At 39.7% G+C, this 16,295-nt stretch overlaps 1 protein-coding gene across 3 annotated transcripts in view; it reads left to right on the top strand.

Annotated features, from left to right (window-relative positions):
• Positions 1 to 16,295, top strand: part of EVC (EvC ciliary complex subunit 1) — a 113,478-nt gene that overhangs the window by 10,585 nt on the left and 86,598 nt on the right. For all 3 annotated transcript variants that reach the window (XM_088463592.1, XM_088463593.1, XM_088463591.1), the window contains exon 2: positions 15,711 to 15,836. In XM_088463592.1, the coding sequence (XP_088319718.1) occupies positions 15,711 to 15,836 (126 nt within the window). The remainder of the gene's footprint in view (positions 1 to 15,710; positions 15,837 to 16,295) is intronic.

The raw sequence follows: 16,295 nt of genomic DNA, 5'->3' as shown, positions 1-16,295 counted from the left end.
AGCAATTCAAATGCCAAAGGTAGTGGCCGTCATTAAGTGTAAAGCCCATACATGTGAGGACGATCCTGTGTCACTGGGCAGTAAGTGAGCAGACGAAGCTGCCAAATGGGCAGCAGGGTTAGGAATGAATACACAAATTGATCAAATGATGATGTTTCAAACTATTGATATGCAGAAATTAATTGAGATGCCAAATTTTTTTTCCATTCAGGAGACGGGAGTCTGGAGATCCAAGGGATGTGGGCAAGTGTCCTCTGGACTCTGGAGAGATGGACAAGGTAAGCTGGTGGCTCCCAAGGCATACTACCCAAGCTTGGCTGAGGCAGCGCATGGTCTGACTCACCTAGGTAAACAAGGTATGTGCAAGTTGGTAAGAGCATTATGGTGTGCACCAGGTTTTTCTTCTCAAGCAGAAAAGAGGGCAATTTCCTGCTTGATTGAGAAAAATCATTGGAAAAACAATACCAACCGAGCCATCTCACATCCCTCCGACAGACGGACCTTTTCAGGTAATACTAATTGATTTCATCCAATTACCACCTATGCAGGAATCTCAAGTATGTATTTGTACAGATGTGTTTTCGAATTGGGTTGAGGCATATCCAGCTGCCACTAATACTGCTGCGTTTACTGCTAAAAAGATTGTTCAGGAATTTGTATGCAGGTACGGTATCCTTAGAATCATAGAAAGTGATAGGGGTACTCATTTCACTGGTGATGACTTCCAGAACATGTGTAAGTTGATGGGTATTAATAGTAGACTTCACACCCCCTATCGACCGCAAGCCAGTGCCAAGGTGGAGAGGGTAAACGGTACTACAGGTTGAGTCTCCCATATCCAAAATGCTTGGGACCAAGGGTATTTTGGATATCGGAATATTCTGTATTTTGGAATAATTGCATACCATATTGAAATGTCTTAGGAATATGGCCCAAATCTAAACACAGAATGCATTTATGATTCATATACACCTTATACACACAGCCTGAAGGTAATTTTATATAATATTTTCAATAATTTTGTGGCTCAAACAAAGTTTGTGTAGATACATGAAATTAATTTATATGTCATATACACCTTATACACACAGCCTATAGGTCATTTTATACTTTAGTTTAATAATTTTGTGCATTAAATAAAGTTTGTGTACATTGAACCATCAAAAATCAAAGGTTTCACTATCTCAGTCATGCTAAAAATATTCCGTATTTCGGAATATTTGGATATGGGAGACTCGACCTGTATTAAGAATAAACTGAGTAAGATCATGGCAGAAACTGGACTAGGATGGCCAGATGCCTTACTGCTAGTCCTTCATAGCATCAGGACAACTCCTAGACCCCCTCTTAATTTGTCCCCCCTTTGAGATACTGTTCGGGAGACAGCCTCATCTGATTGTAAGTCCACAGGAAGACTTGAAGAGTAACAACGAGGTTACTGTAAAGTATCTTATAACAATGAGTAAACAGTTGAAACAGCAGCAGCAGAAATTGAAATTGTTGTCACCTGATATGCCAGAAACAAACTGTCATGATGTTGAACATGGAGAATTTGTTATGATCAGAAATTTCTTACGTTCAGGTTGTCAGACAGATCGGTGGGATGGTCCGTATCAAGTGTTGCTGACAAGTATGACGACCTTGATAGTGGCAGAGAGAGATACCTGGGTCCATTCCACTCACTGCAGGAAGGTCAACTATCTGGTGGAGATACAAGGCGGAGTCGAGGCAGATAACGCAGACCTGTCAATTGTGAGCTTGTTCCAGAGGAGTTAAAGACTGCAGTGAGATACCTGAGCTAGGGAAATTTACAAGAAAAAGATGAATACAGCGCTAGGAGGACTAATAGTTAATAAAAACCAGATGAAGTGCAATATATGTAGATGAAATTATTTAATACTAATTAAGATAGAAATAAAAATGTTAAAAATATGACACAGTATCAGACATAAATCAATTGTGAATGCTACCGCTATTGAAATGAGGCATACAAATGGAAATGATATCAAGGATGTACTTAATAAGATTCCTGAGGGTAACAGTGGTCAATTATAATGTTCCAATTGGATATGTCTCTAGCCATCTCACAATGTTAGGGACCCGGAATGTCCTAGAGCGGCCTCACGCTCTCATAATGTCCCTTGGAGTGGTGAAACTTTGCAGTCCAAATGGTGACTTGAAGATTATTGTATCAGTCCATCTGTCCCTCGGTGATTGCCCAAACAAAATAGTATGGTCCGCGGAGTCTGTTCCAGATGAAAATGGCAGCAGTGCAAAACAAGTTATCCAGATGTATCCTCCCAATGTTAAGGGGTGCTGAAAACACCGAACGCGTTTCGCTGGGTAACCCCCAGCTTTATCAAAGGTGAGTGTCTGTTTAATTGTTGGGGATATTTATACAGAGTCAAAATGGCCCCTAATTACCCACACATGGGAATAATTGCACTTCATCGTTATACATTTTAATTAAAAAGCAGGAGAAATCTTAATAGCATTGTTATAACCTACTAGTGAAGCAAATCTTCCTTTATATAGAGTAAAGTAAATAAATAATGTAAGGGCTACAATGTTCAACTTCAGGCTTACCTATCCGTGTATATTACCACGTCGATCACGTGGTGTCAACAGTGGACCACGTGATACTGGCAGATCACATGACCCCCTGTCTACATGGATATAGATAATGCAGAGAACCGGATGTTAATATGTGCTGTGAGAGACATAGATAGGAAACCCAGTTTTCAATGTCCCATTCATACATCCTAGAATCCGATGTTACAATCTACGAGTTCAAGTCGTCACGTGATTGCCCTATTGCGCGTGATCATCTTACTTGTGGCCAATGCCCTTAATAAAAATGGCAATTCAGTACCACTAGCTGTATATACATAAATCATTTGCAATTTTGAAAATAAATAAATAAAAGATTTGCTAGCATATTATCACGCCGTTCGTGCGATATCAACAGGGAACCTTATACTGTTTGTAAATCACAAGACCTCCAGTCCACATAGGTTAGAGTAACGCAGAGGGCAGGCTGTCATTGCGTGCTATGGAGGACAGAGATAAAGAACTAATTTTCTAATTTATTGTCTTCACATGCTCACCTAGTAACGTTATTAAACAACAAAAAGACTATAGTCAAATGTCATCATATTTGAACATCCTCAGCCCTTAAAACAATTTTTACAATCTACGAGTGCATCTCGTCACGTGGTTGTTCCATCTTGCGTGATCATCATGTTATTATGGCCAATGCCCTTAATTAAGATGGCGAATTCTGTATCATCGACCATATATATAGAGAGAGAGAGAGACCAGAGAGTAAACAACCAGAGAGTAGAGGCATGAAAACGGAGGACTTTCAAATGTCATTTTGGATATAATTTCTTCATTATATATCTCTAATAGAAGACATATCTGGTTATCGATCGCATTGTAACCCCACAACATCGGACCATATAAATTCATCATTTGCCCTCAATATAAATGACTGCTACAGCACCATATAGCCTTATAATTTGTTATCCATACGGTAGGACTCTAATTAATCGATCTAAATTTGATTATAATAGTACCCATTCTGTCTCAAAAAAATAATAAATAAAATAAAATTAACCTCTAAAGAAATTTGTTATTTCATTTATTCTTTAAAATCTTTTGAGCCTTTTTTCTCCTTTGAGCCTTTAAATCTTTTATATCCTTTTACCACATATCGAAGAGGGCTTATATAATGAGTTCGGACAGTGTCATAATTAATTACTAGTAGACACTAAATCTTTCAATTTAATCACTTAAACCAATGCTATGTATAACTATCTCCCAACACCTAACTCTCAATATGAATATGTATATTGTCCTTCTAAAAAGCGGCAAATACACAATCCTATTGATGTATTGAAAGAGGCATTGTTTCTTTAAGGGACACAAGTGAGTGGTATAAACTACACATAATGTTTCAGAGTGGGGTATGGCGCTAGGGCTGCATGAGGTGAGTATCTAGATCGATCAGAAAAGTCACATTTCCTATGTGCCAAACATATTTCCTATAGGGGAAAGAGATCTTATAAGATGATATTTAATTCCACAGTTTCATTTAAGCCCTTTTGGATGTAAGGTGTCTAATTTAAACATTGAGAAAATTTCTTGAATACAAAGGTACTTGAATCTATCTCCCCCTCTTTTTTAGTGACTGATATATGTTCCAGTCCTGTTACGGTCAGACAAGTTGGATCTACTTTATGTATGTCTGCATAATGTTTAGATACACTATGATTAAGGTTTCTATTGAGAATATTTCTACGGTGTTCCATAAACCTAGTTTTAATTTTTCGTGTGGTCCTCCCTACATATCGTAGGTTACAACCACATATAAGTAGATAAATACAATACTCTGTGTTACAATTCAAAAAACTCCTAATATTAATCCCTTCTTCTTTCCCACAAGTTTGAATCCTAGTTGTTTTCTTCACATGTTGGCATGTGGTACATCTACTCCCTCCACACCTAAAAAAACCACAAGTAGGCTTCAACCAAGAATTATTGGAATCTACCTCACTTTTCTTTCTATTGGATGTTAAGGGTTTTAAACAGCTAGGTGCCAAGATATTTCTTAGAGACTTATTTTTCTTAAAGATAAAAGTAGGTTTAATAGGTATACAGCCCTGTAGAGTTTTATCCTGTCTAAGGATGTTATAGTTATTTAATATTATTCGTTTTATCTTTGCATGTTGGCTATTATATGTTGTAATAAATGCCAAATGATTCTCAGCCCAGGCGGGCTCGGCGGGCACCTGGTCCTCTATGGCCGTTATATTGATGATTTATTTATTGTTTGGGATGGGAATATAGACACAGCACTCACCTTTGTCACTTCACTCAATTCCAACAATTATAATTTACACTTCACATATAATTATCACCCCACTGTAATAAACTTTCTTGATATAACCCTTGAAATAAAAGGAGGTACTATACATACATCCAACTTTAACAAAGAAGTTGGAACCAATGCGTACCTCCATTATAGGAGTGAACATAGTGTCACATGGAAGAGAAACATTCCCAAAGGCCAGTTTCTCCGTTTGGCACATAGGAAATGTGACTTTTCTGATCGATCTAGATACTCACCTCATGCAGCCCTAGCGCCATACCCCACTCTGAAACATTATGTGTAGTTTATACCACTCACTTGTGTCCCTTAAAGAAACAATGCCTCTTTCAATACATCAATAGGATTGTGTATTTGCCGCTTTTTAGAAGGACAATATACATATTCATATTGAGAGTTAGGTGTTGGGAGATAGTTATACATAGCATTGGTTTAAGTGATTAAATTGAAAGATTTAGGCCCTCATTCAGAGCCGCACGCTATTTGCGGTCGTTCGTTTAAAATCAAGGGGTGGCTATTTAAATGATCCGTACGCACATTGCAGTGTGTTCACACCTCTAAGTCTGAACGAACGAGCAAAACATACGCTCGTTTATTTGTTAAAAACGCCCCCTGGCCGCACGCATCCTACGTCATGTCCGCTATTTATTAGATTAATCGAGTACATCGACCAGCGTATGAACTGCTCGCTATTCTTGTGGTTGGTGTTTGCTACCACAAATTTGCGTGCAGTTCTGGCTATAAAATAACCCAGTAACGTGGTCAATGACGCTGCTGTTTTAAATATACACACCCATAAAACGCCCGTTTTGACCTTTAAGCACGCCTGCGATCGGATCTCCACTCCCCATTTTCAAGCACCTTCCCCTGTTACCACCCACATACGCCCCATTCTGTCACTCAAAATAGCAGGCACTCGCTATATAGCGTACAAAGGATTTTCGGCCGCACTGACTGGTTCGCGCATGCGTACTAAAAAGCGTACGCATGCGCAGATGTGCAAACATCGCTCGGAACGAGCGTACTGCCGCTAACGAGCGGCTCTGAATGAGGGCCTTAGTGTCTACTAGTAATTAATTATGACACTGTCCGAACTCATTATATAAGCCCTCTTCGATATGTGGTAAAAGGATATAAAAGATTTAAAGGCTCAAAGGAGAAAAAAGGATCAAAAGATTTTAAAGAATAAATGAAATAACAAATTTCTTTAGAGGTTAATTTTATTTTATTTATTATTTTTTTGAGACAGAATGGGTACTATTATAATCAAATTTAGATCGATTAATTAGAGTCCTACCGTATGGATAACAAATTATAAGGCTATATGGTGCTGTAGCAGTCATTTATATTGAGGGCAAATGATGAATTTATATGGTCCGATGTTGTGGGGTTACAATGCGATCGATAACCAGATATGTCTTGTATTAGAGATATATAATGAAGAAATTATATCCAAAATGACATTTGAAAGTCCTCCGTTTTCTTGTCCGTTTACATGCCTCTACTCTCTGGTTGTCCTCTATATATATATATATATATATATATATATATATATATATATATATATATATATAATATATATATATGGTCGATGATACAGAATTCGCCATCTTAATTAAGGGCATTGGCCATAATAACATGATGATCACGCAAGATGGAACAACCACGTGACGAGATGCACTCGTAGATTGTAAACATTGTTTTAAGGGCTGAGGATCTTCAAATATGATGACATTTGACTATATAGTCTTTTTGTTGTTTAATAACGTTACTAGGTGAGCATGTGAAGACAATAAATTAGAAAATTAGTTCTTTATCTCTGTCCTCCATAGCACGCAATGATAGCCTGCCCTCTGCGTTACTCTAACCTATGTGGACTGGAGGTCTTGTGATTTACAAACAGTATAAGGTTCCCTGTTGATATCGCACGAACGGCGTGATAATATGCTAGCAAATCTTTTATTTATTTATTTTCAAAATTGCAAATGATTTATGTATATACAGCTAGTGGTACTGAATTGCCATTTTTATTAAGGGCATTGGCCACAAGTAAGATGATCACGCGCAATAGGGCAATCACGTGACGACTTGAACTCGTAGATTGTAACATCGGATTCTAGGATGTATGAATGGGACATTGAAAACTGGGTTTCCTATCTATGTCTCTCACAGCACATATTAACATCCGGTTCTCTGCATTATCTATATCCGTGTAGACAGGGGGTCATGTGATCTGCCAGTATCACGTGGTCCACTGTTGACACCACGTGATCGACGTGGTAATATACACGGATAGGTAAGCCTGAAGTTGAACATTGTAGCCCTTACATTATTTATTTACTTTACTCTATATAAAGGAAGATTTGCTTCACTAGTAGGTTATAACAATGCTATTAAGATTTCTCCTGCTTTTTAATTAAATGTATAACGATGAAGTGCAATTATTCCCATGTGTGGGTAATTAGGGGCCATTTTGACTCTGTATAAATATCCCCAACAATTAAACAGACACTCACCTTTGATAAAGCTGGGGGTTACCCAGCGAAACGCGTTAGGTGTTTTCAGCACCCCTTAACATTGGGAGGATACATCTGGATAACTTGTTTTGCACTGCTGCCATTTTCATCTGGAACAGACTCCGCGGACCATACTATTTTGTTTGGGCAATCACCGAGGGACAGATGGACTGATACAATAATCTTCAAGTCACCATTTGGACTGCAAAGTTTCACCACTCCAAGGGACATTATGAGAGCGTGATGCCGCTCTAGGACATTCCGGGTCCCTAACATTGTGAGTTGGCTAGAGACATATCCAATTGGAACATTATAATTGACCACTGTTACCCTCAGGAATATTATTAAGTACATCCTTGATATCATTTCCATTTGTATGCCTCATTTCAATAGGGGTAGCATTCACAATTGATTTATGTCTGATACTGTGTCATATTTTTAACATTTTTATTTCTATCTTAATTAGTATTAAATAATTTCATCTACATATATTGCACTTCATCTGGTTTTTATTAACTATTAGTCCTCCTAGCGCTGTATTCATATTTTTCTTGTACCTTCACTGAGTGTGACTATACTCACTTTTTACAGCTGCTGTGAAAAAACTGCCCATTTAAGCGCCTGTTGTGAGGTTTATCCTTACACATTTCTAAGGAAATTTACAGTCCACTATTCCAGCAATGGAATGGTGGGCAGGGGTTGCGTTCCTATTTTCTTCCAGAGTTCTCATCATCCATGTTTGGTTCGGGATGTCTTGTTTCTGTAACGGTGGACAGATGATGGAGGGAGAGGTCGATCGTGATACAGATGGAGTGGAGTCAGGAGAAGGAGCAATACATTCACAAGGGCGGTATCTGACCAAACTCAGTACAGTGATTAAGAGATCTGTCATTTTAGAAACTTGGAGTTAGTGTGAAGGTCTATTGTCTGAGGAATACTGTATGTGTGCAAACTGTGGATGTCTAATTGATGAAAAGTGCATCCAGCGATGCCAGTCCAAGAGTAACCTGTATTTGGGCAAGCATCCTTTAGAGGATTACCATTCCTTAGTGGGTAAGGTCTTAAACCAGACTGAGTGTTGGGTTTGCACTCATGTGCCTCAGGGACAACATAATGTAGGTTTAGCACCACTCCCGTTAAATGTCTCTGAGGTTCTTGCATTACTTAAGGGGAAAACACTGGACGGGAAAGTCCAAGCCTCCAAATTTAAGCTCCATCAGTACCAGGTGGATAGATCCCTTTAATGTTTAAACATCACCAATTTCAATAAACCAGGAAATTGACAATGACCTTTTCACACAGAGCTGATAATGAACCAGTAGATGATGGACTTATACGTAACATTACCAGTGGAAGACACTTCCGGTATAAGTATACACTTAGTTCTACCAAGGTAATGGTTGGCAGAGTACCTGAAGGGTACTGTACAGTTATTGGACAACCTAGAACGTATATCAGCCAAATGGGAAAATCTGGAGTAGGATTATTTGTTAGAGAATTGTGCCCAATGATAATGATGCATTCTATCCCTTATGTACTCCTAGACGATGTGTATTTTATATGTGGAAGGAAAGCGTACGAGTGGCTCACTCTGAGTTTGGAAGGTTTATGTTATCTGGGAAGGGTACTCCCAGAGGTTATGACCCTTACACATGGTGAAATGCTTGGTATTCATAAAAACACACCATCACCATATCTTCACACACAGTATGAACACAGAGACAAAAGAAATATGATAACTTGTGATGTACATACAGCCACACGGTTGATTAGCGAAACAACTGGCTTCCAAATTTTGGTAGCATTAGATCCCACCAGGATCGCTCGGGATACTTTTACATTTTAGATACATCCAAGACCTTGCTAAATTAATAGATAATATCACCGAGATGTATGATGACACGTTCACTACACTGGTAAGGAGCTACAGGCCTATAAGAAAGAACTTGTGCAACATAGACTAGTATTAAATTATTTTACAGCTGTTACTGGTGGATACTGTTTGACCCTGGCCACCCAAATTGGTGTCAAGTGTTGCACTTACATCACAAATAATACTGGCGATCCTAAGGAGGTGATAGACCGGAAGAAATTCTGCAGCTGAAATGGGAATTTCGAAAGAACCATAATGCCTCATTGATTGTGGTAGAGGAAAAGGTAGAAGAGTGGTTCTCTGGTCTAGGAGAGTGGGTCCAGGAAATGGTTGCTAGTGTAGGTAAACTCCTGCTCCTCATATTAGTTGTCATCTTAGTAATTGGCTTATGTGTCAGATGTGTTCCTGTTGTGTTGAAGTGTGGAAAATGTAATGCTAAGGTAAACCAAGAGAATTAAATTATGATGGTGGTTAGTAGTAATAGTATGCATACAAATAAATGAAGAACTGCATTACAATCCTGAACTAGAATGTACCATCAGATGATGTATAGATTTAGCCATGCATGAAATGTATTATTAAATGTTATTTTAAACATCGTAAATAATGTAAGTCCCTATCCCCTTCAAGATCTCCTTTATAGGTTAGGTGCATCCCCACATCTTTCCAATGATCTTCCAAGATCCGCGGTGTGCGTATAAGGGTAGTTTTATGTCCCTCCCAGGGACACATTATTGATGGTTTAATGACCAAATTGTGCCATCTCCTAATATAACTTTAAATAATATTTCATAGTGTATGACTGAATAAATTTAAGACCAGAGTGTGATAGCGTATTGTTTGCTATCAAAGGGTGGACTGTCGAAGCCGGATGATTGGCTGATACCAGATCTTAAACTAATATCGGGCAACGCCATCTTGTGTTGCCCCTGAAAACGCCATCTTGCATTGTCAGCACAAAACCCTTGTGTGCGATGCTATATGAGATTATTAGCGTCGTGCGTCTGCTTTGCTCCCGTATATTGTTAAAAGGCCTACCATAAATCATACATATAAAATATACAAGACGCACAGTGCACAGTTGCGCTGTTTATCAAAGCACTCTACACGTAAACGCACCACGCATATTAGCGACTTTACGCAATATTCTCACACTTACACATATCAAAACTTATAAAAAGGTTCCTCCACATTAAAAGCTAAATATTAGAGGTTTTATTAGCAAATACTTATGTTGTGAATTGTAATGTATACGATATTTAAGGTACATAAGCTAGTAGACATATCATGTTTGGTACCATTCTAAATCGCTGTTTATTTGCAGGTTTCTGGATCTACCCGCAAGGAAATCGCATCATGCATTCGCAAGATAGGAACTATATGAAAATAGTGGTTAGAATGTGAAACTGTATGAAGTGTTTTTTACTAGTTTAAACCAATTCTTCGACGGGAAAACCACACAAAGCAACATCTGAGGAACTGAGACATACCCCTAGTGATGCTATATGAACTGTCCAATGACCTGCATCGTATCAGAATGTCCACGAGCAAGACCCAATGGGAACCCGTTAACTAGTTTCTTTGTTCTAGGAGGGTATATAGCTTGCATACTGGTTTAGTATACAGAGGCTTCTGGACTGATGACTGTATGCTGGGACCAGGGTGCACGCGTATGTATTGGGCTGTATCGTATATTCTGTATTTAATTGTCTTTGCGCTAATTGTGCTGGATGAAAGCGTGTAACTTTTATTGCAATAAGAACTTTTTGTGCATTGGAACCACAATTATTGTCTGGACAGCGATTATTTCTCTCAAGCATTTTAAGGGTATTCATATTTGTTATATAGCTATTTGGTCTAAACTCAAGTAACTATTCTTGCATGCTTTATAATAATTAAAATATCATAGACTCTAATCTTAAGTGTTTGTACATCTTAGTACTGTATGATGTTTATTTATTGGCTTATATATGCTCCCCCCCCCCCCCCCCCCCCTGTACTATTAAATGCATTGTCTGGTCTTGTTGTAGCATAACCATTATGTGCTTTAGACAGAGCTGTTTATATTTTGGATATGATCTCGCTATAGATAAAGTTATATCCACAGAGCGATTGTGTGTTCTATTCTCCAAAGGCAACCATAATAAAAATGGAGAAAAAAAAGCAATTATCAAACGAAATTGGGTTCTGTGCACAACACATACAGCTATACGCTTTCTTGGATATAGAAATAATATTTTGCAATAAAAATAAAGAGGGGCTCATAGGTGAAATATGTTACCATAATAACTGCAGCAACAATTGAGCACAAAAACAATTGTCTACGCGTATCTGTGTTCCTCCTGTAGCCAGCAGAACACCTCCACTGTATAAAGGAACTTTTGCAAATTTCGGACCCTAAGGGGGTAATTCAGTTCCGAGTGATGTGCGGTCAGGATATGTAGCTGGGTACATCACTTGAAATTACCGTAGCCCAACATTACCCCCTAAATATCGCATCGGACGGGCATGCTGGACAATCCAGCATGCCCGACCGAGCAATATTTAACAATCACTCGCCCGCACACACGCTACAATTATCGGGGCGATTCGCGGATATCGGGCGGATTGCCCCGATAATTGTAGCGTGTATAGCCAGCTTTAGTGGTCTATTTAAAATGCAGCTGCGGTATTAATAATTATGCACCTATACTGTCTAATGTGGTGCTGCTGCTGCAATCGACAATGCAACAGTGTTGTCCAGGTTAGTAAAGGGCATGGGAAGGGTTAAAGTGATTTTCTCATGCGGGGCTAACTTATGCACAGGAATTATGAGCGAAGTCAGTCTGGCTTCCATGTTCCTCATAGCTGTGTATAGCTAATGCAGTCCTGAGCTGGTGTGGACTCACGTTTTCTCCCCTTGTTGGCTGTTGTCGTCACAGAGCTCTATGGTGACAACTGTAATCAGCGGAAAGAGATGCACCATTCCGAAAACGGTGATTTCTCTGTGATGTACCTCTAAATTGTGAGAAGCTAATGGATATGGCCAGTATGGCTTTTGAAGGGAAAAAATAAATAAGTATATAAAAAGTTTTACATTACACAATCAGCGCTACACTTACCGGTGCTGGTGCGGCACATCACGCTATTTAGGGGGCGGGACGTCATATGGCGCTATTTAGCCCTGTTACGAAGGCGGGTCAAGGGTTCATCCTACAGCAAGATAATCACCCAGAACATACCTCTAGACTATCTTCAACTACCTATGAAGACACTAACAAGATGGTATGCTTAAAGTCATAGAATGGCCAGCGCAGTCTCCAGACTTACTGTATACCTTACTGGGCTGGTTTGGGATGAACTGGACAGAAGGGTGACAGCAAAACATGGTTGCCTACATTCTGGTTGCCCCCACTCGGATGGGGCAGCCAAGTTGGCACATTGGGGGGGGGGCACAAAATGAGAGGGCGTGGCAAGGACTTGACACAGTAATGGGGGTGTAGCAGGGGCGTGACTGTGCAAAACACATCATGGGGGGTTGGGGTGCGGAAGGGGGGTCCTGGAGTAGGTGACCAGGTGGGAGACTTGCTGGGAGCGCCACTCGATTTTTCGGGAGCCTCCCAGCCGCTTCGGGAGACTAGGCGAGCATGCAGCAAAGCAACCTACAAGCGCAACATATTTGTGGGAACTTCTGCAACAGTGTAGAGAAGAGCTTACAAACAATATTTGATTTCCACTGTAAAAGATTGCCACGGGTGTGTTCGGCGGTAATGTCTTCAAAAGGTGGGTACTTGGAGTCAAAATTGTAGATTAAATGCTGGTAAAATGATTCTGGGATTTCTAATTTATCTCCAATTGTTCATTTGTTCTTTGCTTTAATTTCACAATACATAGACATAAATTTCAATAAAAACTGGAAAAAAATTGGGTTTTTCTTAAAGCTATACTTCTTAAAGAATGATTGCGGTGGATGGTGATTGCAGGAACTAATTACAGAAAATGTCTCTATTTAAATACAGCTTTTTAATCTTTTTTTATTTTCTATATATTTAAAAAAATTAAATGGTAAATGAAAGTGGACCTAGAAAGTCGGGACATATAAGCTTTCCGGGTATCACTCATTGCAGTTTCTGCATAAATTTAGAGGGGAACTAAATAGTCCCCAAAAGTGCATTACGCAGAGACCAGTTACACTTCCTCAGTCCAGTGTCATAACTTACTGTGTCATATTCGTTCCCTGTGTATCCCTCTGTCAGGGTATCCTGATTACAGAATGAGGTCCTGTGTATTGAGTTGTGTGACATGACTCGATGACCGAGATAATACAGAATATTAGTGTTTATAATGTCAGGGGACCCAGTGAAACCTGCCATATCGGATACCATGTGATGGCAGCCTGTTCATAACCCTGTTTGAAAAGCAGAGTATGGGGGGCTATGAGAGGCTGTGACATGCTGTGGAAATATTAGCAAGGCTGAGGGTTTTGTAGGAATGGTCTCCCGAGACGTCCCACTGTCATATTCATCTGCTAGAGGACAGTAACCACTCTGCTGTAATAATTCTTTCACATCCCTATCGCCTTGGCAACCATTGTTGTCATTCCTGTCAAGTAGAGGTTGAACCTTTCTGATAGATTTCGGTACTTGTGAACTGACCGTGTTGCGTTAGCTAAATAAAATATGTATTTCTTCTCCTCACGCTAATTACATGGCCTACTAATGACATCCTTTTCAGGAATTGGGTCTCCAGACTATTGTGTCTGGATAATGGCCTCAATTAGATTTTATTTATTTATTTTTTTGGTGTGTGAATGATTATTAACATTACACAGTCTATAAAGCTTCACCTGAATAACAAATATAGATAAATGAGGTTAAACTCCTTAACACTGTACAATAAATACATTGCTTGCTCTATATTGCTTGCTGCAGTGCTTTGTCTATCATCCAGACCTTTTTAGAATAACAAACAGAAATTCATATTCCGGCCTCTAGTATTTGTTTTACCTGGTGAACTTGAAAAGGTTCAATGAAAGCGATGGCAGCACCTGATTGGATGACTTTGGCACCTGCCGCCCAGTCACATGTTAGCTCCTACGCTGCATGTTCCTGTCAGGATATAGCAACAAGTAATTTAAGGGCACTACATGACATTCACATAATATATTTTGGAGTCAGGCAAAGAGTTGAATGTTTTTCACAGTTATTTATGTAAATTTAAACACCACCCATGATTTATATATCGTATAATATTAATCTCCTTTTATGTGTAATACTTGAGACCCTGCACCAGTGTAACTTTACAATCTATGGGGTCTATTTACTAAGCAGTGTTAGTAGACAGAGTGAAAAGTGATACGGTGCCAGTCAATCAGCTCCCAACTGTCATTTTTCAAACACAGCCTGTGAGATGACAGTTGGGAGCTGATTGGCTGGCACCTTATCACTTTGTTATCACTTTTCACTCTGTCTCCTAACACTGCTTAAATAGACCCCTCAATTCCTTACAACATGTACATCATACTTGCCTGCTTTTTGCATTCCCTCTCCAGTAGAAGCCCGGAGAGGGGATGCAGCTGATTACTTCAGGGGCTGGAGACGGGCTCTGACATCATTAGGCCCGCCCCATCACAGCATACTGCTGCCATTTGCAATCCTGTTGGGAGGGCTAAATTATGTGTTTTTATCATCATTAGCCCCTCCCCACAGACCAGCGATTCTTGTTTTTATCTCCCCCCCGTTCTGCCCACTTCACTAGGAGATCCGGACACTCTTACGGGGATGCAGGGGGCTTCTCAAAAATGGGGAGCCTCCCACAACTTCCGGGAGAGTAGGTAAGTATGATGTACACACATATATGCTAGGGTTCATTTTTTGTCAGAAATCAACCTACTACCAATATGGTTTTGGAAAGTGGCAGGAAGCCTTGGTGGGAAGTTGTGAGTGCAGTAATACTAACCACTTTGCCAACTGTGCTGACCACGTCCCCGCCTGGTTTCCGGATGATTTGCAGATTTGTGCTGGGGGGCTACTGACACGAAGCAACCCCCCCCACAGTGACCATCTGCCTCTTGCCTTCAGGATCTCTTCTGGAGGCGAAAAAGAAAAAATATTATATATTTTCTGCAAGATTTATATTATACGATATATAAATCATGGGTGGTGGTTAAATTTACATAAATAGCTGTGAAAAATATTCAAATCTGTGTCTGACTCCAAAATATATTATGTGAATGTCATGTAGTGCCCTTAAATTAGTTGTTACTATATCCTGATGCTATATATAGATGCAGCATATATAATGTCACAGCCGGTATCTCTTTTATATTCTGCTACCGTATCTTCTTAGCATAATTGTCTCTGGTCTGCCTTATGTAGCTATTATTCCTGATTTATAGCTGTGAAGTACATTGAGCTTGTTGTGAACACTCTATGTGTTTTTGTAATTGCAGGTGAAGGACTCTGGTGCAAGTTTACAGAACAAGAAGCCCGATCTTAAACAAGATAGCCATGATGCCTCTTCAAAAGCCAAAAAGAAGTTAAGAATCAGGGAGTCTAAACTCTCACCCCTGGATGAAGTAGGCAGTGTGCTTTCTATTATACATAATGTAATGATAAGGGGCTGGCTGGCAACTTTTAGCTTGGGATGCAAATGCAATCAAGTGGCCCCGACTTTTCTATCAGCGCATGGCAACAGTAAAATAGTTGCGGCAAATAATCTGCGGACATAGTTTATCTAATGGGGATGTGGTTTAAATGTGTAATGAAATATATAAGTAATCATTGTGTCTGAGAACTATAATCAAATATATCACCTGCCAGCCCTGTCTGACAAACAGTGTCTATTAGTTTGGTCTGTGTTTTACCTCTGCGGTGTTTGTCCCGGCTAGCGCTGAGGCCCGCCCGCCGTGTGCCTGCACATCACTCCCGGATGACGCAGAGGTCCAGCCGCACTGCACATCGCATCCAGCTGGCTATGAGGTCTATCCACACTGTTCCTGCTCTGTGCTATCAGTGTTCTGTGTCTGGACATGGAC

Source organism: Taudactylus pleione, unplaced genomic scaffold, assembly GCF_031769625.1.
Source record: "Taudactylus pleione unplaced genomic scaffold, aTauple2 ptg001408l, whole genome shotgun sequence".
NCBI classification, from domain to species: Eukaryota; Metazoa; Chordata; class Amphibia; order Anura; family Myobatrachidae; genus Taudactylus; species Taudactylus pleione.
This window is presented reverse-complemented; position numbering and strand designations above follow the sequence as displayed.